The following is a 25,577-nucleotide window of genomic DNA, read 5'->3' as shown; positions in this document are numbered from 1 at the left end:
AGGGCAATGCGGTTCAGACCATAAACAAATGCAGCTCTTCACATTCGCACCAGGCTATAGGATGTAAATCTGAGGCTGCAGCTTTTATAAATCACAATACATCAAAGAAATATTCATCTCTCTGCTTTTGAATGAACAGTTTTATTTCCCTGAGGGGAAAAAAAAGATTATACTATACAAACTATGCCTGGCATCAATTTGTTTTAATACTGCTTCTTGACAAAATTTGTTACATTACCGGTCCAAAGTCAGGGTGTGAATACTTAAAGGGGGCATATTATGCCTGATTTATGATGATCCCTGGTTTTTTAAATAGATATAGCCAAAGTTTGAAATTCTGAGGACTTGCTGTTAGCACAACACAGATTTTCTCATGTTACTCCTTCAAGACATCACAGCATTAAGCAAAATGATGATGCCGATGTCAAATTACATGTTGAAAGTTTCACTTCCCTGAAGCTGGCCAATCACAGGCAGGAGTTTCAGAGTATCACAGAACTCTGAAAATGAGCAATAATAGGTCCCCTTTAATGAAGAGTCCACTGGATTAGTGAAACTGACATGAACTGACTGTGGCCTAAGAGTAAACTGTAGGGGCTGTATGTCGACTACACTCACTGGAAATCACTGCGGCCTTTTCACGTAGCGTCACAGCAACTTAACGGATGGATATACAGTGTGTCTCACAATACCAACATGGGGCGAATGGTATCTTATAAACGAGGTGTACATACAGTTTATATTACACACAGACTTTTAAAAAAAAAGAGAGAAGAATGATGGAGAGAAGCGGACGAGTGATCTAAATCACCGAAGCCATCGAAGAAGCACTATGTACAGCGAGGACTGAGTCGGAGTGGACGTCGTGTGACAGAACTATTATTTAACAAAATTAAAAAGGGCAACATCACAGAACAACACTGACTGAATGGGGGTTTGTGATGGGTAGGTAACGGTGGAGAGGGAGGGGGCAGGAGGGGAAGTATGATATGTGCATGTGTGCAAACCTCTACCAGCATCACAATACAAGCATGACTTTGCAGCGAATGCTGTCGAGCAAAAGGAGGTGGGCGCGGGGCGTTTGGGAGCAGGAGCTGGGTTCCCTTGGTGATGATTTTTATTTCTTTCGTTTGTGGTGTCTGGGATTGAATGGGAATGGATGAAAGCACTTTTTGTTGCTGCAGTTTAGCCACTGCCCAACATCTTCGTAGCACGCTGGTTAGCCTCATCGATCCTGGTCTTGTTGGAATCAGCCTGAAAGGGAAAAACATCAGCTGTCATGGAGCTCATGAAGACACACCGACTGATGCACGATCAGAACATTCAACGCAGACTTTCCCCACTGGCGAGGGAATTAGATATTCTCCATTAGTGTGACAGGCACAGCTAAATCTGTTACATCCGCTCTCGTATACCCACCACGAGCCTGTAATCCACGCCAAAAATCTGATGAATCATTTGCACTATTAGCTCCATGCTACCTTGCGTTTGAATGACTTTCTGAATGGACTGTGGGTACAGTACCTTCTCCATGATCCTGTCGATCTGGCGGTTCTGGGTGTCGATCTCCTGGCCCATGTCCAGGGCCATGTGACGCAGATTGCCGATGATCCCGCCCACCTGCTCTAAGTTCTCGTCCATCTCGTTCTCCCGGGCATCATCTGTTACCCTGAAAGGCACAGACAGAGGAAGAGCTCACTGTACAGGATGCCTTGGCCTTTCTGACCGGGGGGGAAAGTGTCAAAGACCAGTGTTCAATGAAACACTGTCAGATAATGTGATTATCTGATGGTAAATATTGCTAAGTTAGGGCAGGGATTCTCAAAGTGTGGAAAGATGAACAGAGTTTCAATCACATTGTTTTTCCAGACTGATACCGCACTAGTTCTTTATCATTTAAATACATGTGGTGGAGCATGGGGCCCCTGTTACGAAATCCTGACCGAGCTGTACTGCATTCATATTTTGTTCTCAGAAAGCAGGACACCAGACCAGCATCAAGACACTTCAGTGAAACTCCAAGTTCACAAAAATGCTTTGTGAAGTATGCCTCCTCTGTAAGGATATCAACATTTGTTATCTTGAAATACTTTATTTTGCTGAAAATAACCTCCGAGAACATAATTAACTGAAAAAAACAGTGGAATTAAATATTCAAATAATGATTTTTTTTTTCTGAACAGAAACTCCAAAGAAAATGAAAAAAATAATCACTTTCTTTTGGAGCCTCACTGTACAAAATAAAATAAGTAAAATAATGCTTTTAATTAATAGTGTTTTAGAAATTCCATAAAATATGTGTAAAACTGTGAAAAGAACTCCTCTTCAAACTGTAGTCTCACTCACAAAGATAATAGCACACCTTTAGTGGGCAGATCAGACACAATGCTGCTCCAAATTCCTGTTTGCAAGCATCATAGATCTGCCCACAAAAAATAATGGACGACCACATATTTTCGTGAACTCATTAAAACTTCCTGAATCCTGCAGGCAGGATGTAAAAAGTGGAAACGTCCCGTCAAAACAGAACCTCCTGTTCTAACTGGGCAGTGACTGTTAGAGCATTACATAACATGCAGATTATCAGAATAACATGATTTAATTATGCCTGTAAATTGTTTCGCACGCTCAAAATTAAGTGTTTTGCACACACGCACGAACCAACACCTACACTCTCACAGACATTCACACACAAACACACACACACACGCGCGTGTTTACCTGCGGATGAAACCCCCGCTGATGGCCATCTGTTCACGCTCGTCCACCACTCGAGCCCCCGGCTGGCTGTTCACCACTCCATCCTGGTTCCCTCCCCAGGCCTGGCCCCCGCCCTTAATCCTACCACACACACATTTCAGTCAGGGCCACTTTAGCCACCGTACCATGCACTGTGTGTGTGTGTGTGTGTGTGTGTGTGTGTGTGTGTGTGTGTGTGTGTGTGTTGATGAGTTTGTGCATGGAAAGGTTTGTCTTGCGGTTTACTATCAAAACATATACACAAATATATGTCTAGAGTGTCGAGCCAATTAGGCTGCTAAAAGCGACACGTCAGCCACGTATGATAACGTTACATACATGCATTTTGCAGCCTGTTAGTGAATAATTGATCCAACATGCAGATCAATTGAATCAGAGCACAATGAGCTCACGTTGTGGCTTGTGTTAGAAAGAAATTTCAAAAAGAAAATAACCGTCTCCCACAAGCAGGTACAGAAGATCACAAACACAGAACACGAAAAGCAGAAACACGCACACCCACATGCGCACATTCACGCACACAAACACACACATAGAAACATGCAGGGTGACGAGACATGCGAGGCGGAGACATATTACATGCATTGTTGGACACGGGGAGGGAGAACACATAAAGAAGAACAGGATCAGATACATGCTGTGTCTCTAAAAAGAAAGCTGTGTCGTTAGGTTGAGAGAAACACACAGTGATCATTTGTCTAGCTGTGACAAGCCCTTCATTTCAACAGGATGGGTTGGATCTGTGGGAGGACACGCCGCACACAGTCAAATGAGCACATGTAATTCTTAGCATTTGTTTGATTATGCTTAGAGAATCTGAGAGGCGGCGGTCTCCGCCAGAGACCACCGACGCCATTTAAAGGCTCCTCTCAGGCTGGAGGGGGTCAAGCACGCCCATCAGGTGCTCCAGTCGGGCCAGAACAAGCGAGAATTGTCGTACTCAAGCCATTTGACCTGGAGGGGGGGAGACGGCCTCAGAAAAGAGTCTAAATCGAATGAAACACATGACATAACCGCAGGGTTACGTAACGAAGAGGCTCATGAATGAGAGGACCGGCGAGCTATAGAATACACAAGATCTGAACCCGAAATGGCTCTATGTGAAAACACCACCCCCCTGGTAAATCAGGCTACTGAACAAAACCTGCTAAAAGCTGAATTATGGATTAAAAAGTTATTGTAAACACAATTATGGAAAAAGAGCAAAAACCCAACCCATAAATCATGGATACTTGTTAATAATTGTTAACCCCAGAAAACTATCTTGTTGTAAACAAAACATGAAATACCCAACAAGACTTCAAGCTTTCTTAAAAATTTTTTTTGTTTGTTTTTGGTTTCTCAGCCACTTGTGTTTTCTATAGCTCAGAGAAAGATGGACTAAAAAGAGTATGTGCATCGGTCCCAGAGTGTAATATGCTCAGACATGACTCAGTGGCCATAGTTTGGCAATTAGGAGTGAGAAAAGATATCACACAAGACTTTAGGAGAGATTTGAGAGCTGTAACGAGGACCTATTATGCTCAGTTTAAAGGATGTTTCAAATTAAAGAAGAAAAAAAAAACAGCTGCTCATTCACCTCACGCTGGCCTTTTGGGCTCTTCATTTCACACCGAGCGCCAAATGAGCGCCTTCTAACAATTCTAGCATTGAGCATGTTCATTAACGAGTTGACCTCAATGTCTTTTGAATCGACTAGTTGTTCATGATCTGAGGACAAAATACTACTGCTTTGTTAACCAATTAGAACCTTCTTCTTCTTCTAACCTATTAGAACCTGCTGTTTGTATATTTCCACCCCTTACTGCTGAACAGGTTCTTATTCTATCGTCACATGAAGCGATTTTTAACTGAAGACGTCCAATGTGACAGCTGGGAAAAAGTGAAATCATGTTACCTTAAACTACAAAGGAACCCATAAATTACACCTGATCTCAAAGAAATACATGCTCATGTTGTCTTAAATTGATCTGAGTAGCTTCATTTTGCTCTCTAACATGTTTTCTAAAGACCGGACAACACCCAAGAATCATATTCAAGTATATAAAGATAAACAACCACAATTTATACCAAGGGTTGTTTGAAATTATGCTGGGTTGAATCTTGCAGCATGTTGGCAGATACTCTTATTTGATTTTTTTTTGCAGAGAAATACATGAAAAGATTAACACTGCTCTCATGAGCATATGCTAAATATGAAACTTGCATAGCTTAGCAGTATGGAAGCATGGGCTCCATCAAAAATGTTAGAGGTCAATCTAAAAACACACCTTAAGCTCACATTAAAATAAAAAAAATAAATTGAAGCTACAGTAATTTGTTCCTTTCAGTGTCTGTTTGTAGTAAAAGTCATAAACCCCTCATTCTGTGATGATTGATTGACTATAAGCCCAATGAAAATGTCAAATCCATACTGCTAAGTTGACTGTCTGCTCGCTTCAGTCACAGTCTCACCATCAATCTTCTCATGTAAATATCTGCAAAAAAAGACCAGTGAAGACTATTCCAATATGCTGAATCATAACTTGAAAGCAGGTTTCTGATGTGAATGACCCATGAGATCACTGGTGCCTAATAGCGCACATCTTAAAGTTTGGAGCTTAAATTGTGCTGTGAAATGGGGGACATTCAGATGAGAAAGAAGGCAAATAGTAGATGTTGTTTTGGTGCACAGCATGAGGGGTCATGCTGCAGGGGGTCAGGGTGGGAGTGTGGGTGGGGTTCAGAGGGTCGGTGGATGCCGTGGCCGAGATCCTTGTTGATGCTGCTACCTGCTGGAAGAGAATCTCTCATCCAATGTGGAATGAAGGGCTGTTGAGAGCAAATCCAGCTGCGTCCTAGCAGCCGCGCGCATGTGGCGTCGTGCGTTTTCCATGCGCGCACATGATCTTTCACCTGATCTCTGTGTTAAGTTAAAAGTGACAGACACAGATGCTCGTGCATGCAGTGCCAGTGCCTGTTCGGAGAGTGCACTGTTGTGTCTTTTGGGCCTGACTGCTCACACCACAGTTCACCATGCTCTACACACCAGAAGCAGGCGGACGGAGAAGAGAGGCAGGTAGGCAGGCACTGAAACACATGCAGGCAGCACCTACTTGTTACATGGACATGAACATAGACCACAGAACTGTCCTAGATTGTTCAAATTCTTTTCTGCATCCTTCATGTCCTTATTGATTTGGTCCATCCCCTCCTCGATGCGCTCCAGTTGTTCTGATTAGCAACACATTGTCATTTATCCCAGCAAAAGAACGAAAGCACGTGAGAAGAGAAGAGAGGTGGAAGAAGTTGAGGGGAGGGGGAGTAGAGAAGGGAGGGAGACAAAGGAGAGAAGACAAAAAAAGACATTGACTGTGACAAGAGAGACATCAGACATCACCACCACCACCATCACCACCACCAGCACTGGACAGGCAAGAGCAGGGGGCTCCTGGCCGGTACCTACTTTTTAATACATGGGCATATCAGACCACAGCATTGTCCTATATCTTTTAAATCTTTCTCGGCCTCCTTCAGGTCTGCGTTCACCTTGTTCATGCCCTCTTCCACACGGTCAAGTTGTTCTGGTAGGGACAAAGGCATGAGAGCAGTGAAATGAAGTTGACTGGGTGGTCTGGAGGGGGTGCTCGCTACGCTACAGTGAGAGACGCTAAACGCTCTGACTAAGATGCACTAGCAGGCAACAAGCGCTGACAGTAGGCTCATTCAATGCAGCATCGACAGATTGCAGGGATTCTTTCCCAGATCCATAATCCTGATAAAGTACTTTGTGTTTGATATAAATGATATCGCTTCGATCACCACTAGCCTGCAGAATTGACTGATTTGTATCGTCCTTTTGTTTCTGACATGTGGAGGTTTGGAAAAGGAAAAGCCTGCAACAACGCCAAGTGCTAAGTATTGTAATATTTCACAAGATATGGCTGATTTACAAATAAAGCAAAGTCCCATGTCTCTCACATTAGGAGAAATGTACTTCTGTGAAATAAGCCAACATGAATGAATACACTTTGAAAATACAATTAGTAAGAACTTCAATTTTCACTTAGTACACTGAAAAAAAATTATTAGTTCAGGGAGCAAATTCTTAAGCTTTTTATCTTGGAGCTCACTTGAGATTGTCTCTTTAATAAACTGCAAACCTCCGAGCAATAACTTTCAGTTATTGCTCCTGCAGTTTCAGGAGTTTAGCATTTCTCACAGTGTAATCTATGAACATACCAGGATAGTAGCGCTCACAAAACACTCAGGCGTTATTATGCTGGAAAGTTGGAAAATATTTCCGAGCAGCATTTGTTTTTGTTTAATTTACCGATCAGGATCCATTTAAGTATGCTGAAAACCTCCACATGTCAGAAAGTGAAGAAGACACAATGTCAGTATCCATAGCTGAGTACACTGACATTATTTATAGAAAATATGAAACAGATCCCAGAAAGCCCGGTGGGAGGCATCGGCTGAATTCACAGGGACCGATTCAGTACTTGCTGGGATTGAGAACTTGGGCTTTTCTTCTTTTTAGTGCTCCTTTTGCCTTTTCTCCTTCAGAAGGACTTATTTCATTTCTAAGCGGGGCGTGCAGTGGGCTTCATCCAGACCTGCAATCTGTGCATGAAGACGTTAGTTATGCCTCTTTACCTGTCTGAATACTGCTGCAACTCAGCGGGAGTCGATAGGTGACAAAGGCAGCGAGCGATAGAAGACACGCACCGCTGCCTTCAGGAGGTAAACTTTATCAGCTTAAGTGACCCAGAAGCCAATAAAGAAATCAATGATTCAACAGAAGACGATAGAGTGGATTTAGAAGAGAGAGAGAAAAACAGAAATACTCCAAAGATCTGACAAGAAGAAGGTCAAATCTAAAAGCCATGTAATGAGTGAGTGAAATGAAAGCATGACGAGCATCATTCAGCCACATGAAGTCTGAAGCACATTTCCCTCCTCTGATGGTCAATCAGCAGGAGTGCTATGAAAAGCTCAGCGTCAAGGTCAGACTCTCAGCAGCTGGTTAATTGTTATGGGAAAAGATGATCTTCATGGGGGGTTTGTCTTACAGGAAATGTCAAGGTTTTTAGAAGTCTCTTTGTAATGCAGATAGACCACATTTCAGGGAAGGGCTTTGTGTTTTTGTCCGGTTACATCTTCCCCAGATCTTTCTGGAAAAAAATGGGAGGGGCTCACTGGAAAAAAAGGAAAACCTCTTTTCTGATAACTGTGAGGTTTATCCTAAAAATCCACTTTCAGACAGCAGATTCAGCAAACTCTTTAAATATCCTGTCAGCTGTTGGTTTGTGAAGTGGAATCATCTTTGTGTTGAAACCTGCACCTCGTCGTACCTGGAGTTAGGTTTGTCCCTTCCAGCTGTTCCCCTGAGTTTGTCAAAAAACCACCAACAACAGCTAGATCTCCACGTGTCCCAGTTACACACTGCGCACAGCGGCAGCAGTTTCAGTGTTTACTTGGTCCCCGACAGGAGGAAGAGCTTGAGGAAGCTGAGGGGGACAGCGATGTCTGGGCTGCTCTCCATATTGATTTTGTGCCTCCATGTGAACTCAGTGAGGAAGAAGATGGATGGATGGAAGAGGAGAGAGTCGATTAGGATCTAACAGTGAATGACTTCAACTATGTTTGTTGACTCCAAAAAGGACACCGGTCGATTCACGTCAGTTGTAGAAAAGTTTTGGGGGGGGTTTTTCCCCCACAGTGGCAAAGCTGTCTGTACAAAATGCATTAATCAAACTTGCTCCTGAAGGGAATAGGAAACAACACTGTGGTTTATTGAATGTTTTGCTCCAAAACACGTGAATAAACTGATCAAATCCCCAAAAATAGGCATTCTTCACACAGATATTGTCCATTGTTAGAATGACAAAAGTGGACAATGATTATCAAAATGGATTACAGGCTGTGTGCAGGAAAGCATTTAAATACGGCCCACGGTGGAGTGGGAGTTATCTGTAGTCGTGTTATCTCACACAGACCAGAGCAAACAGTTCAGAAATGGTACTGAGGAGCTTTCAATTAAAATCAGTGATGCAGCTTATATTGCTGTAAGCTGGTGGTGAGATATCACTTTTAAAAAATGGAAATAAATAGAGGCGTTCTGACCAAACAGCATTTTGATAGCACGTGACACAAGAAGCAGCTGTTTTTCCAACTCAAACTAATTTAGTAGATGAATGAATTCCTAAATCATGTCTATTTACTTCAGACTTAGTGTTGTGATCAGGCATTGCTGTTGACCACTGAAGACGTAGTGAAGACTTGAACTGCTCTGGTGATAATGTCAATTTTTTTTGTTACATTTTTGCACAGCGCCATGCAATTAATCACCATGAATGCATTAACGTCTCAGATTTATTATAAACACGAATGGCGCCACTCATCGTGCATGGCTGATGAAAGTTTCGCGGTGCCTGCTTAAAACGCAGCGATTTGCGAAGGCTCGCCGAGGCGGCGCTGTAATCCATCAGCCCTGGCTCCGGGTGTAATTTAGGTCAACATGCATGTAACAGCCGAGCGGGGAGGGACTCATTAGCCGCGCAGAGACCTCCACCACAGGTAATACATCACTGTGAGAAATGACAAATCTCCTCCTGCGCGTGACCTGTGTGTGTGTGCGCGTGTGCTTGTGTGTGTGTGTGTGTAAAGGGCAGAGGGATTAGTCACACCCCAGTTTACAGCTCAACAAGACTGTATTAACTACTACAGGCTCGGCAAGCTCTGGCATCCCGCCCTATCTCTCTTCTGCGATGGCAATTTAAGAGGGAACTGTTGATGTAAATAACTTGGCAAAATATGACTGAGCCGTCGACGGTGAACGGTGAGAAGACGAAGGGGTGGGGGGGGGGATCACGTGGGGAGAGAGCTTCATCGCTGAGTTAAAGAGAAGACTGGCTGTTATGAGAGAAAGGCAGAGGAAAGAGGAGAAGGAGGATGAAGAAGGCAGAGGGAGACAGATGGGGGGTCAGGTGTAGAGGACAGTAGCTCGGAGGCAGAGGTAATTTAAATCTGTGAATTGATTGCTGTCCTGTGATAACAGCAGTGAGCTGAGCACTGTGGCAGCAGTTACTCCGGGGGGGAAGTAGACGGGAGGAAATGGGTGTGGGGGGTTGGGGCGGGGGGGGCTATCTGTTCCTTTGACAGGCCAATTAGGCTGCTCTTTCACGCATGGAAATAAGCACAAGCCTTCGGTAATATACACACACACACACACGCAACCTTCACATTTATATGACGATACACACAGTTCAAGTCGACATGCGTCTGCAACATACAGTATGAGGCATCCTGCTGCCAGCGAAACACGTGACTGTTCTGTGAGTCTTCATATGTTTTAATGGCAGCAAAGAGACAACAGTGATCAGAACATTCACACTGCCAGTTGTTAAAATTTGTTGCTTTGGTCAAGGTTTTTCTCCCAATCTGTTTGTTGTTACACCTTTGAACAGACTGTGGATCCTTTCAGCACGGCCATTGTTTAAAAAGCCTTATGCTTCTTCTTTTTCCTATATTGTATGCAGATTTTCCTCTCATTCCCATTTACAGAAGAAGGGTTGGGGCAGCAATACCGGCTGATCCTCAGTACTCAGAGGAAATCAGTGAGGGTTATGTGCACCTCCTCTTTCTCCAGCACTTTCTGGCTCTACATTAGACATCAAAGATTTATCTCAACGGGATTCAAGAGGTTCACACTGCAGTGAAGAGAATAGGACTGATAAAAAGGAAAGACACTTGAATAACCAAACAGGTTCAGCTTTGTGTTCCTGTTGTGACCATCAGATCAAAATATGTAACTGTCTGTGTTAGTATTTATCTAATCAGCTGAGGGTGAAGGATCTCTGTTAAAATAGATCAAATAGCTAAAACGGGGAGCAGGAATGAATCTGTTGTGCTTGTAATGAAGTGTTTGTTTTGTGTCCTGGTAACACTTCAGTTGAACTGAAGAGTCAGAGTTCATTTCAACGTGGACCCAAACCCCTCAGGAGGGCTCAGTCTATTTATCTGATGCTCCCTTGCATTCACACGTATGATTGAAGCGCACACACTCAATACCCGAGTCTCCTTGAACTTACCAGACGTGTGCAGGTTTGGCCAGTTTGTAAAAATCCTGGATTTGAGGTGTTTTGTAAAAGGTGGCAATACAGCCTCTCATCTTTCTCCAATATTCATTATTCCCTAAAATGTCAACAACTTAGAAGGAATACTGAATCTTCTAGCTCTTCTTATTTTGTTTGAAAATAATATTCTTTTATGTTTTGCTTCATTTTGTTTCAGTGCCCCTGCCACATATAGCTTTGGAAACCTTCATCTAGTGTATACAGTCTTGAAAGCTCCAACAAAAAGCTTGACATCAATCCAGGCTCTAATGCTGTTTTTGTGATTTCTATCGATTAGATGATAATGTTTTCAGAAGAGGTCCACTACAGCTGAATCAGATATATCACTACATGAGAACAGTTCAATCAGGGGAAGACAACTGAATTATTTCAACTGCTTGAAATGAGGACAGACAAAGTTCTTTTGAGCTCTGCATTAGTTGTGAGGAACCGTGTTAAAGTGGTGGCCGGAACATGACGGGACAACCTGAGAAATTATACTGAAACATGGGAAGTGCATATCTATACAGTCAAAACAACTCATTTACTTCAAGTAAAATTTAACAACAGAATCTAATATCATATGGCCGATAAGAAAAGGTATCAGAGGAGTTAAGCACTCAATAAATTGCAAGAACGTATAAAATTACAGATCTGCGTAGAGGTGTATAACAGGGAGCCAGAAAACTGGTTCACCAGTGTCATCCAGTATAGTGGTGTGACGAAGGCCCAAATATGCTGTCTTCTAAAGACTGCCATGCTGATATGATGCTAGTTGAATGTGGAACAACTTTTCCAATCCAAACATTAAGGAAACAGTTTAAAAACTCCTAAAATAAGTGTCCGAGTGCCTTGTAGCATCTGAAATAGGATCTGGTCAGGACAATTTGCTGATTTGAGTTGTTTTTTGTTGTTTTTATATTTTGAGAGTGGAGACATTTATAAACTGTTCACACAAGTCATCTGAGTCTCCTTTGTCCCGATATGATCGTGATGAAGATTTGGTTTCCTCCAGGTCGTACATGAGCTATACTGCACAACATGGACCCACAGGACATCAGTGGTCTTTCTCCTTTTGCTATGTATTCATAAGCTCCCTGAAAATACACCAAATCATGCACATAACTAATGCAGAAGACAGATGGAAGGCTCCGTCTGTATCCGTCTGCGAGTTTAGCATCAAGCACATTTGGGCCTTAAGACTGGGTGAGACTCACAGATTAAGGACTGAGTCTGCTTCACTAAGTATGAAATCATAAAGGTGAGTGTTTTTGTTCAAACCGTTGTGTTATACTGGACATACTGATGATGGCTCCTGTTATACGGCGCGAGAGAGAATAAGCAGCAGAGCAGGTTAAAGTGAAGCAGACAGTTCAGTGATCTGTCCCTACCAACTTACCTCCCTGTTCATCCAACATGACCAGGGTCCTGATGCCGGCATCTTTACTCTAACAGATAGAGAGAGAAGGAGGGAGAGACGACAGCCAAGAGAAGAGGTGAAGGGGAAAAGAGGGAGAAATGTGACAGGTGAGCGGAGGTCAGCAGAGCTGAAATAAGAAGAGCTATCAGAATGGCAGAAGTGGGTCAAATTACAATTTGAAATCACTTTTTGAAATTGATCTTGCGTGGCACAGCAGAAAACAGCCTGACTTTGAAGGCCTATACTGACATTTTCTATCTGCCTGATGACTGACTGCCTGTGTGTTAAAAATAAAACAAGAACTGGCTTAGGTGAGCAGACCAACTGGCCTGGTCTGGAACAGTTCATGTATGTGATATTTGGTAAAATAATATCTTTGCAAACATCATGACAAACGTACAGGTACTGGTCTCCACAAGACAATCAACTACACGGTTTGACATCCAAACATTTTCACAAATCTGACAATCAGTGGCTCTCCACTGAGATTGATCCACACTGACAAATTGTCCTTTCATAAACCAGTTTTGGACGACAAAAAACAAAACAAAAAAAAAAAAACAGCTGCAGTCTTGGAGATACTCTGACTTCATTATCAAAATCTGGCCTGTGTCAAAGTCACTCAGATTCTCACAATCGCTCATTTTTCCTGCTTCAACTTCCACATCAGCTCTAAGAATATGATCGTCCACCAGCAGCCGATTATATTCCAGCCTTTGACAGGCGCACTGGGAACAATCGGTGTCAAAGTGCCAAAGTGTCAAAGCTTGTGGCTGACCGGCGCATTGAACACATTACTTAGAGTCAGACTCTCTTCTCGGTAAGATGTGGCTTTTCCTATTGAGCTACTTCACCTGTTTCATTTCTTGTTCAGAGGCTAGAGACTCACAACTTTAAACACCACATTCAACAGGTTCACATATATAGCAAAACAAGGGGTTATGGAAATGGTTGCTGATAACAACAAACCACGTTGATGACAGTCACTTCAGTGTAGCGCTTTTATTTGTGGCCATTTTCAAAGAAAAAGGAAGAAGTCAACAAAGAGCCAGTCAAATCCCAGGTGTTAGTAGCTTCAATAAGAACATCCGATTGGCAAATGGTTGTAAATGTAGAGGGAAATATAAAATGTAATCTTCCTGACAGAGAAGTCAGTCACTGTGTGAACATCAGCTCCCGGAAAAAAGTGTCCATCATCCAGGACAGTGCCCGTGGTGCATGGGAGGATTTCACACATTCTCTCAGTGGGTGAAACCAGGTGGCGCCGAGGTTGGTGAACTATTTTGTCATTGCCTGTCAGGCTTATTTGTGCAGCTTTCACATGGGATCATTCATATAGAAACATACTTATTCACCTGAGCTACAAAATGGCATAAAAATACACTTCTTATAACCTCAGAGGAAAAGAAAGAAAGAAAGAAGAAAACCCTCAAAATGCCTCGGGAACATTCCTGCTTGATTCTGCACAGACTCTCGAGATAAACTGGTTAACCAAACGGCGTGTGCTATATTTGTTGTGTTCCCAGAGATTTGCTGACAAAGCTCCAGTAATGTAACATTTTGATTTGGCTCCCAGAGTTGGCACTCGCACCAACACATGGACGCACAAAGCCCTGAACAGCCACTTCGGCTCGTATGCTGTTATTTTCTGAGCGCAAGCCTCATCACATAATAACACACTCGAGTGAGCGCGCAGTAACCACATTAACCACTGCGCCGCGCACAGCCAAACAACAGGTTTGTGCTCCCCGCGAGCCCCGAGGCAGCTTCTGACGGATATTAAAAGTCCAAAGGCCGCTCAGTTCACGCATCAGCTGCTCTTGATCAGACTTCGCTCTGACCTTCCTGGAGCAGTGATATATGGGGTCCAGTGCCACTGATATTAGTGTTATTCAGAATGCCTGAGACAAACATGGACCGGTGGTCACTGTCTGCAGCAGGGTGGGGTTAAACTGCTCATGATGAATGAGCTCACAGAGAAAAAAAGCATATCTAGATGCGGCAGTACCAGATTGCAAACTGCTATTTACATCAGATTCCTTCTTTTTTTCTCTTCGAAGGTAAATGTGTAGATAACCAAGACTGCTGGTTTATTCTGGAGAATTCACAGATAAGAGGGGGAAGGCAGGATATCTGAGCATGCCAACTGGCAGAGCCAAGTGTGTTGACATCACCTCATTCTGTACGTGCTGGGCTAAACACGTGCACGCAGGCCATCAGGTCGCCTGGTGGCCTTTTAGCGGTTTTATCTTGAACAGTTATGTAACTAGAGAGTCCTGGTTGAAAAATACAAAGATGTTATAAATGAATGGGACACAATAATGGGATCACATAATAATTAGCACAAGGTTGAGGAACCAGATAATTTTCAAATAGAGATTTCTATCCCATTTTATGACTCATAATTCAGTCTGCGTGGTGCTTGCAGTCTTTAAATGTGCAGTGAAATCCATGTTTAGCAGAGAAATATCCTGTCAAACACTTTTACCGGGAGACTCGGTGAAGCTGCATAAAGCAAAGCTTGGCATGGTTTCAGAGAATATGGTTAACATTATTTACCCAGGGTGCATCCTGATTCAGCAGTGACATTATGCTATTTTTGAACGGTGAAAAAAGACACGATGAAATCATTCTTAATTGTAACGTCACAAAACCAGGTGATGGAAGGCTACAGATAACTGAGCATTAAATCCTTTCAAACTGTGGAATTGGATTAATACCGGTGCAGATGGCTCTTTCTCTCTTCAAAGAAAAACATGCTCTTAAGACAGAAATTAGATTACTGAGGTGAGGACATTTGCAGAGCGTGGCAGGTTCAGGTTAGAAAAGCTCCTCCATGAACCTCCGATCATGTCCACCTTCTCTGACGCTCCTGATGTTCATTTCACATCTTTTAATGACGATGCGCTCCTCACAGACGCTGAATCTGGACTCCATGTCCTTCATATATCCCTTTCTATCTCTGTGTTATCAGTCATACTGCCTCAGTCTATTTCCCCGTTCATCTCCGCCTTACTGTATTTCAATCATTTCCATCTCCCTCCCCGCTTCGCTCCGCTCACATTTCATCTTGAGCCACTGAGCGCTCTCTCACTTTCTATTTCAGCTCCTTCCACTGATAACAGGTTTTTTTTTTAACCTTTATTATCTGGCCATATTGTTGATAAACCTTTCCTACAATAAGGCCACTGGTTGTTTCTTTTTCAAGAAAACGTATTACTTTCCCCCAGCCCACTGCTGACATGCGACAGGTTTCTGGACTCGTATGTGGACAAGATTTTACCTGGTGCTCATAAGGATAATGCTAATGCCACGTATACTGCCTGTAAATTCAGGTCACGCCGTTTCCAAGATGCCCTTAACCGTCTCACATGTCAGAAAATTAAGCAGTGACTCAGTAGTCCTGAGAATGAATTATGGGACACATTTGCATGAGACAAGGACATTTGCACGCCACTCGGGCTAAGTGTTGCTGACATTCAATGAACTGTTGGCCTATTTGGTTCCGCTCTAAGAGAAACAGGTCCATGTTTTCAGTTTGTGTGGCAGTATAGCATTTATACTGTGTAACACACTATTCAGGAAGACAAACCAGCAGTGTTTGATATTATATAGATTTAACTCCAAATTTGACTTACAATCGATGTGTTTTCTTTGCTGCTCTTCATTATTCAATGAATTTGAAATTCTATACTAAAACAACAGTTTTACTATTGGGGGCATTGAGCTGGTAGCTTGTCAAAGCTGCAGTACACAAACAGTGCAGAATTTGAGGAAGAACAGCTACAGTAAACCAACATCAAACCTTTGAGTGAGACTGAAATGTCAATGCCAGTTACCTTAAACTGTTACCTTCAGGTGTCATTTTTCATTCCCTGCTATCCTCATGTCATATTTCCCATGAGTCCTAATCCAATCATGAATTTTAATTCAAACCAGATGGGTCCTACAGCTCACATCAACAGACACAAGAAAAACTGGCAGTAGTAAATGGGTTCATAATTTTGATGATATTGATCATATTTTAGCTTAATGCCTTTGACAGATGTGTGCATGTGGCCCGCAGGTTAAATAATGCAACGCTGAGACACAGAAATGATCTGTAGATGGAATCGATGCCTTTTATCATTCAGTGATAACAACTGACTCATGAGCGAAGTTTAGCGTCAAAGTGAGAATATTTCAGATTGTAATTTTTTCTTCTGAAGTCTCAAGTAGTTCATATAAACTAAGTGAAAAAAAGGACTTTTCTTTTCCAAAAAACTAAGTAAAAAAAATACATTTGGAGTTGCTGTGGTTATAGATTATTTTGGCTTTTTTTTTTCTGCTTCAGCCTGATTGTCATCAAACTGCAGTGTATAAGACACACCTGTTTTTACATGGATAAAAGGTGAATGAGGACCAACATTAACACTGTTTTAAGTCTACTTTGTTGTAATATCAGAGCAGTGCACGCCTGAACAAGAAGACCTAAGAGGCAATCCCTGTGTGAGCGAGGTCTGACTGCTTTCACTGCTTCCCAACTATTCAATTAGCTAATCTTCACTATAAGTCCTTTGAGCACAGAGGTCAGAGTACCAGCACGTGCTTACAGGTTCCGGCACGAGGGAGGAAGAGCAGTCCTGGAGTTAGAAACAACACTACTTTCACTCCCCAGTGGTGATAGAAATATCAAATTCACAGCTATGGATACATCAGTAGGTACCAAATTGTTTTCTAATACTTGGAAGAGGGTGACTTTGATTGTACTGATAGCTGAACACTAAAGTAAACCTAAAGACAGATTATGACTGTTTACAGTGTAAGAAGTGTTTTAAGTGTCATCTATAATCCATGCTGCCTTATTGTTTCACTCAGTCTATATTGAGAGCGTCCTCTCTGGAGGCATGCTAAGTGATGCGCACCGAGCTATCAGCCACAGATACAGAAGAGAAGCCGACGCGCCACAAAGTGGAAGTTTGCTTCTGTGTTTCCCCTGGTTATGACTCCAGACCAACTATCACGGGGGAAACACTAACGAACCTCGGGACATTTTCAATGGGACACAGCTGAAACAAACAAATGGCATTATGTTGAAAGGTCAGCCATTCAGCCGCTGCCCGTGGAGAGCCTTCTCTCAGTGCGGCAGGTTACAGGTTGGGGTCAGCGGCTGCTGGAGCTCCGTCCCTCACGGCTTTGTCTCATTAGGACATGAAGACTCGTCAGGAGGTCAGAACGGGGCCACGGCTCAGCAGCTGGTCAAGATTTGACAAACGCTAGAGGTCCAACACTTGCTCAGAAGCTTTTGAGCCTAAAGAGAGCAAACTTCTTTGCAAATCAGGTGAACCTATGTACTAACCGCCCCCCTCATGCTGAAAATTTACCTACGGTACTATTATGATATAAATAAATCCAATTATTTTCAGTTAACAACTCTAATCGCACCATTAAAGGAATCAGTATCTATCATTTAAGTGACCATACAGCGAGGATCCAAAAAAAGAAGAAATGATAACAAGTCAATAATGAGTCTGGGCTGGACTATTTTATACAAAATGGTCTTTGATTTTGACACAAGGGCTTCAAACTTCATCAGTCAACCTTTAACATAAATGGATCACACACCTGATTTCTGGCTCTAGAATTGGCTCCAGGGAATGCCATGCACATCCTGTCATCGGCTAACTTTGGCTTTCTGATGGTAAATTGAACTAAAATACTCAGCACAACAAAGTGTATGTCATATGTGAAAGTAGTGCACTGAATCCTTGTACACACAGACCTCCATAGTTATTGATAGAGATAACGATTTTTTTATGTGATGCTAAAACAATATATTTACGTGAGCACTGTATTTTTTTAAAATAGCAATCGGTTCAAGCAAATCCACACTCAATACTGACCACATCTGAGTTGTGACTGTAGCATCGTCCTAAATTCACTTCATCAGGTCTCTGAATTAGACTATAAACAACAACTAAATAGGAAATTCAACATCCACCTCAAACAAATATCTTACAGATGAGTCATTAACTTTCACGTCTTCATTGTTTATGCCAGTTGGTTTGAATTAGTTTTCTGATCATTCCCACGGATCTTTTTCTTCACACCAGAACTGGATGAGAACGGATTTCGCTCCAGTTCTCCATTTTACGTGAACATTATCGTGATGGCTTGCCACTGAAATATTGGACTCCCTCCTCGACCAGAGCCAGCTAAGCCGAGTGCTCTCCAGAGACTGCAAGGAGGAGCAAACCATTAGCAGAGAGTCCAGACAAATGCAGACAGAGAGCACAGCACCTGTAGAAATACCACAAAGACATTTGATTGTGTTAATTGGGAGAGCCGGAGCTGAGAGTTTCGATCAACGGAGCAAGAAGAGGACTAATAGGCTGTATTCATATGGAGTAGCAGACAAATGACTGATACTCAGACATATAATTAGGCCCTGATTGTTCTTCTCCTCTTCACTCCTCTCCTCCCGTTCTGGTTCCCATCTGCTCTGATTAACTCTGTGATTCCTACGTATGTTTGCAACTCTGCAGGATCCCTAAACCAACCTCTCTTTCCACACCTAATGCTTGTTTCAATCATTCTCCCCTTCGCTAATCTCCTCAGCCCTCCTGTTGCTCCATCCGTCCCCATCTTCCTCATTCCTCTTTTCCTCTCGTCCAACTCCATCGACGGAGCCTCTCGGCCTTGCATTATCTCCTCATGAATGTTTAATAAGGCCATTTGAGATGCTCCATTATTCCGCTGCTCAGAATTATCTGCTCTTCCAGAGCTCCTCTCAGCTCATTAAAAGGGCAGAGTTCTTCCCTTATCCAAAAAAAGCTCCCATCTTCATGAAAGAGACTTAGCGAGGCACCGGTTAAAACAAGAGACGGTCACATTAGAGCAGCGCCGTCCGCCCGCCTGCAGGATTACAGATACATCCGCGCCCTACTGAGAAGAGGTCATTTCGAAATTGTCACAGAAAGAATTGGTTGCACTGTGGAGCACTTCAGACTTCATTTTTCCATTCATCTGCTGATGTTTCTCCTACTTCTCTGGGAGGCTCAATTTTATTGAGTTTCATTAAAATAAATTTATTGGAAACAGACAATTTGTAGTCAAGATGTAGTGACCTAAAAAAAAAAAAAAAACACTTGTAGAATGGTGTGCAACCAGTCCTCTGCTGTACCCGTCAGCTATCTGATCGGCACGCTGTCTGCAGGTCGGCCAGCTCATTGCGCATGTCCGCTTCGTCTGCCATGGTGACTGCTGTCTTTGACCTCAACAAGAAAATCTGCAAAGAAAAGAAAAAGAGAGAGCGAGAGAGAGAGGTGAGTACACCAATAGGAACAGAAACTCAATCATCTAAACAGTAAAGAAAGGAAGTTTCAGTTGGTAGATTTTTCTTTTCTGAACACACTGTATGACAAGTCAGAGATATCCATAAGAGTGCTGATGGCCTTTACAGCTTCAAGCCGAGGTGTCCAGCTGGAGCCCGTTGTTCATTTTTAATTGGCTGCCACAAGAAGAGAAAGTCCACTGAAACCTGACCCATACCTCAGAGGCTGAGGCTGAACAAGTCAGGTTCTCAGCAAAAACAAGCTTAATCACAGAAATTTGTTGCTGCTGGTGTCTAAAAATTACCGGGGGGGGGGGAACAACACAGCAAAAGAAAACTTCACCTGTAATTATCTGACCAGAAGTTTGTAGATTGAGATGTCCCTCTCTAAAATCAGCATGTCCATTGGTACAGTAACATGACATTAACACGTAATCAGGGTTTGGAAGGTCTGTCAGATGAAGGGAACATGTGGTATTTCGAGTAAGGGAGGTGAAAATAGCATCCCAGACTATTCTAACAATGCAGACGGGGTGAAGATCTATTGAAAACAAGTATTGACAACACTTGGTGTGCTCTCCGTGGCACAAAGTTTTTAATTGGCACAGGTAATCACAGCACTTTTTTCACCTTTATTACATGATCAACCCAACGGCTTCAACACACAACTGTGCAATATGAGGCTGAACAACGCCGAAGCTGTCTGACTGAGTCATGTCAGTAATTAACATAAGATGCTACGTGATCATGTAATGTGTCTGATACATTCTGTAGCTTCACCCTGAGCAATGCAGCAGTCAGCTGAGCAACGGCACAACTTTATTCCTTAATCATGCAACGAGTAGCTAATCAATGGTGAAACTTTGACACATGCATTCACACGTGCACACACACATATTATCAGTTTGAAATGACCAATTCACCTCAAATTATAGGACTAAATTGTGAGAGGAAATAAAATTAAAAAACAAAACCCATGCACAAGGAGAACATGCAAATTTCACACAGGCCCTATATGAGAATATAAATAGAAAAGCAGTTTTGATTTTTAAAATGCTATGATATTCCTAGAAGAGTTTCTTCTTCAGCAATCAGCAGAGAAGTAAGACGGAGGAGGGTGGAGCGCCGTCACGGAGGGGAGGGGGAGAAGTTTCAGGATGGAGACAGCGCTATTTTTGACGCTCTGATGTGCTGGCAGACAGTATTTCATGCAGTCACTTTGTGCTGCTGGAGGTATGGTCCATGAAAAATGCATATTCTTGTTACGCAGCAGTCTGGCAGAGCGGCATATCATGCAGCAGCTGGACCAGCCAAAAGGAGCCAGCTCACTATTTCCTCCAATCCCTGCCTGGGTCTGCCGTCACCTCTGTGAATGATTAAGCCCTTAACGAGGCAAATAATCTCATCTAGCCCAATCAGATCTCATTTGTGAGTTGAAAGCATTTTTGCTTTTGTTGCACAAATCATATTGAAGACTTTATGCTCCAATGTGGCTTGAGACTGTTATGAATTTATCAACTCGGCCGCTTTCAGCCCGGGGATCATTAAAGCTTTATGTAATCTAATCTATGGCAGCATACTGTGTAGCGCAGGGACCAAGGGACTTCTGGCTGTTGGAGTCTATCAGGCACAGCGAGGAGAGATTTTCTTTCAGACCATTACAGTATAAAATTACATTTTAGAGCGCAGGTTTATGCAATCATCACACGTTACATTTCTATCTGCCACAAATCAGCAATGTTTTGGGCAACATTGACGCATTATGTCAAAGTGCCTTAAGTTCTATTTTCAAGGTTTATGTCATTCTCATGTTTTTCCCTGAATGTGTGTGGCTTTTCTCAGACTAGTCCTGTTTCCTCCGACAGTCCAAAAGAACTAATCTGACCATAGATATAGATGTAAGAGTTTGTGAATATCTCCCAGTTTTCCCTGTAAAACATCAAGTTCACAGCCCTGCAATGCTAAGTTAGATAAAACAGTATTGAAGATTAAATCCTGTATGTGACAATTTGATAATGTACATAATATAAAGGCAAATATCTAGAGAGGAAGAGCAATCCTGTACGGTGCAGGCAGATTATCTACCTAGGAATCAGTGAAAATGGTGATGCATGGTGAAATAGATTTGCTTTATAAACTAAAAAAGGAAGTGCTTCTATGGTTGTAATTTGACGAAAGCTTCGCCTTCTTACAGCTGCAGCTGTCTCTGTGGAAGATGGCACTGACAGGACATTCGTGATGAGCTACGATAAGCTAATAAAAAGTGAGCTCACTTTTTATTCCTTTTAAAGAAGTTATTTAAACCTTCGCTCCACCTCATGATTAACCTGAATGCCATTATATTGCGTAACCATGTCTGTGACATCCATATAGGCAGAACAGGTCTCCTTTAATTTGCTGGTAAAGGAGCAAAAAAAAAAAAAAACCTTGTTTTTTTTTTTTTTTTTTTACTCATCGACTGCGTCCATCAATCAGTTCTTGTACAACATCTCTGATGGGAATGGACACAAGGTCAGTTCTGTCCACAGCTGGATGTGTGATAAAGTATCTCCTTGTGCCGCCCCGCCCCGATCTCGGCCTGGCTGCCTCCGCTCCCGTGGAGTCGTCATGGCGCTTAATAATTGAACACATGCCGGGAAAAGAGATGGAGGGGAGAGAGGGGGGAAAAAAACGCCTTTTCAAAGTGCTTCTATCCCTTTAGTGTGCGCATGTGTGGTGTGTGTGTGTGTGTGTGTGTGTGTGTGTGTGTGTGTGTGTTGTGTGTGTTTTTTGGTTTGCCACACCCTGTACAGAATTGCACTTTAAAATATTTATGTTGACATTTGCATTTTAGCCATTTGGCTGAAGCTGAAGCTCCAGACAATGAGAGAAACAGCCGAGCGAGTGTGAATTCACAGATTAACAACATCACAGGTGAAAGGTGACTGGAAAACATCACATGGGAGGAAAAAAAAAAAACAGACGTTGTGTGACTGAAACCGATGTGTGGAAGAAGAAGAACTGATCCAGTAAAAATCAACCTTTCTTTCAAATTTCTAAGCAGATGGCAGAATTCAAAAAGTGGACAGAGAATCTGAAGTGGACTCAGTTTCTTTGGAAAATATGAAATTGTAACTACAAACACATAATCTTCCAAATGGAAAAGTTCTTATTTTCTTACACTTTCTTCAATTAATTCTAAATAATGCTCTAACAGTCATTGATCGCCAGTCCTCTTTTGAAATATGCAAATTTATTCAGTTTTGATATTAGATATATTTTACTGTTATAGAAAATGACACTAAGTTTCCAAATGGCACATCCCCAAGAATTCCCACCTCCAGTTGTACCCACTTTATGCCCACTTGGTAGACAGTGTCGCCATGGATTTGCTGTCAGCGGCAACAGTATTGATGGTTTGTAACGTTCAGCACACTTAAAGAAAGCTCTGTCGTCTCAAAGTGAGACATGAGCGAGGACATCTGTAAATGTTCCCGTACCAGTGATGTTATAAAAACTGTCACGTTCTGCATGGTTTTCTTCAGCTCATCCACACTCACTGCGTACGTCGTCCCAGTCACAGTGATTTTCATCTTCACGCAGCGAAGCTGCTTCTCGCACACAGCTCAGCGTCTACTTCTCATTTCCTGTCACAGCGACGGTGATCGCTCTCTCCATCCTTGTGTTCGTCACTCAATCTCAAACTTCAACGCCTCTACCGACGACATTTTACTATTTTTTTGAAAAAGTTTCAAACACAAATACTGTCCTTCCAGTATGACATCTAGTCTGGGTGTGATTACTGATAATCAGTTGATGAATTTATAGCACGATGTACATTAATAGCATTACAGTGAAGCAAATGAACGAGAAAACACCCGTAAAGCACCTAATCACACATGAACGACAATCGTTTGTCCACTCAAATGTCAGCCAAATGTCACACTAATGTCACTGATGCTGTTGTACGATACATCTGATTTAGACGAGACCTTTACTGATAATCTACTGCCAGACAGGTGAACATTCACCCCAGGATGTCGGACTAATGGGAAAAGAATCAGTTTTATTATGACCACCTCAGAACGCTTTTGCTGGAAAACTTGCAAAAGCAATCGCAATCAAAGAAACATCTTTATCCTATTAGAAAACCGGATTTGTAAGCATTTTTCACCAATAATACAGTCCAAAAATTACAGTGATAGATGGTTACACTTCAAAGGAAATACTGTGCAGAATCTGTTACATTCTTGCAAAACCTTTAAAAAAAAAAAAAAAAACACTGCAGCAACAGGATTACTCAGCAGTAGATGCTCTGCAGAACTGGTGTGTATCATGGAACACGATAAGAGCCAGCCCATCATCACAGTCAACTAGGCACCATTTGTTATCTATTAAAAGCAGAGTACAGCTTCTGTCGTTTCCATCTGGACTGAACAAATTTGTTTCATTTTTTAAATATGAAAACCTCAATATAATTTTTGTTGTCGTTGTTGTTGATTTATTTCGTGTTTTGCAATAAATTGAGTCTTGGCCAACAGGTTTGAGGCCCAGTTGAGGCAGGAAGGCATAAAATGACCCAATCCACATATGGTCATGTGGCTCAGAAAAGGAAGCAGCCAGAGAATCTTCCTGGAAGCCAGCCAATCAGAAGAAAGCAGCCCATCCATGAAGGATGAAATTAAAAAGGTGAAAGCTAAAACGCTAGCAGAAAGGCTCCGAATGAGCATGACGGGTCTCCTTTAACACATCACAACAAGACAGGTAAGTTAAAGGACTGAATGCCAGAGCAGGAATCCATAACTAATGAGATGGGCGACCAAACAGAAAAGTCTGGAATGCAGATTTCTGAATGTTTGAAGTAATAAGACGATACATCGAGAAGCCAGTCTTTCATTTTCCTGTGTCTGTCCATCTCACTTCGTCTTCATTAGCCTCGCATGTTTGAGTGTAGCTGCCGTAACGTGCGGTCCGAGCGTTCCCATCCCCACCTGTGGCTCTGCTGTCCGTTAGCGGGTTTGACTGACAGCTGCTGGAAGGCCTGAACTGCCAGGCTCAGCCCAGGGAGAGATTAAAGTCAGCGGGGAAAGAGGATTTAGTCTCCAATGTTTTCTCTGCTCTTTCCCTCTCTCTCACTCTCTCTCTTTCACTCACACACACACAGGGAGACATGCTCTCACACACTCTTCTCTGACGAGATCTTGTCTCTTTTGCTTTCTTTGTTTCGGTTCATCTCCTTTGCACAGTCTGTCTGTGAATATCTGCAGTGGATGTTTGAGAAAGAGGGAGCTTACAACAAAAATGAATTCTGTTACCTTCCAATTTATTTGGCTATTTCAAAGCCTGTTTGTCCTCATCTGTAGGTGATACAGTAGCTGTGAAGTTTGTATTTGACAATAATTACACACACACACAGGAAAACTCAACAAAATCATGCATGAAGAGAGACTGGAGGCACTGAAAGGGCAACAGTGAATTATTGATAGAAGTATTAATAGCATTAATCCTAAAAGCTGCTGAAATTAGGTGAGAGAAGATTTGAAAACAAGTGAGGACGTGACCCGAGTGAGCAAAAACCAGGAAAACACCGGATCACAAAGGCAACTTCTCCAGTTCTGGTGGGGAAAATGTTGACAATCAGATGTAATCCTCTCACTGCACCGCAAGAATCCACTGGCTCATTTGTACGTCTTTCATACTGCCTGTTTTCTTTTGTTGCTTCAAACCCCCTAATTTCTGGTGCGTCTGGGCGTCCCTGTGTGTCACCGCTTGCCTCCCGCCTTGTCTGCTACATCCATCATCACATCCCGTTTTCTCCTGAGCTCACCAGAGGGCCTGCAATCTCATGGCATGTAGAGAAACATCATCTGAACCCTGTAAGTCTTCCTCCTATTGTTCCACTGGAGGCGGCACGGTAGAACAGAGTGCCGTATAGTTTAGCACAAAGCTCCAGAGGGGGAATGGATTAGCACTGTCACGATTAGCGCACGGCTACGCAGCGCAGATT

General features: G+C 42.6%; 1 protein-coding gene across 1 annotated transcript; it reads right to left on the bottom strand.

Moving 5' to 3' along the window:
* Window positions 1-1,174: 1,174 nt before the first annotated feature.
* Window positions 1,175-23,163, bottom strand: LOC115390236 (synaptosomal-associated protein 25-A-like). The gene is made up of 6 exons (XM_030094018.1): window positions 23,071-23,163; window positions 12,259-12,307; window positions 5,856-5,973; window positions 2,722-2,841; window positions 1,525-1,669; window positions 1,175-1,254 (listed from the first exon to the last, which is right to left on the bottom strand). Exons 1-6 carry the CDS (start codon window positions 23,161-23,163, stop codon window positions 1,186-1,188), a joined length of 594 nt encoding a protein of 197 aa, XP_029949878.1. The 3' UTR covers window positions 1,175-1,185.
* Between the last annotated feature and the right edge of the window lie 2,414 nt (window positions 23,164-25,577).

This window comes from Salarias fasciatus, chromosome 1 (assembly GCF_902148845.1).
Source record: "Salarias fasciatus chromosome 1, fSalaFa1.1, whole genome shotgun sequence".
In the NCBI taxonomy this organism is placed as follows: Eukaryota; Metazoa; Chordata; class Actinopteri; order Blenniiformes; family Blenniidae; genus Salarias; species Salarias fasciatus.
This window is presented reverse-complemented; position numbering and strand designations above follow the sequence as displayed.

Bases quoted from the DNA above. Each gene is read 5' to 3' on its own strand.
- LOC115390236 (XM_030094018.1), bottom strand. From the start codon at position 23,163: ATGAAAATCACTGTGACTGGGACGACGTACGCAGTGAGTGTGGATGAG. The intron at 1,670-2,721 runs GTAAACACGCGC...TGTGCCTTTCAG, and splicing joins AGCGGGGGTTTCATCCGCAG to GGTAACAGATGATGCCCGGG. The intron at 1,255-1,524 runs GTACTGTACCCA...TTTCCCTTTCAG, and splicing joins TCGACAGGATCATGGAGAAG to GCTGATTCCAACAAGACCAG.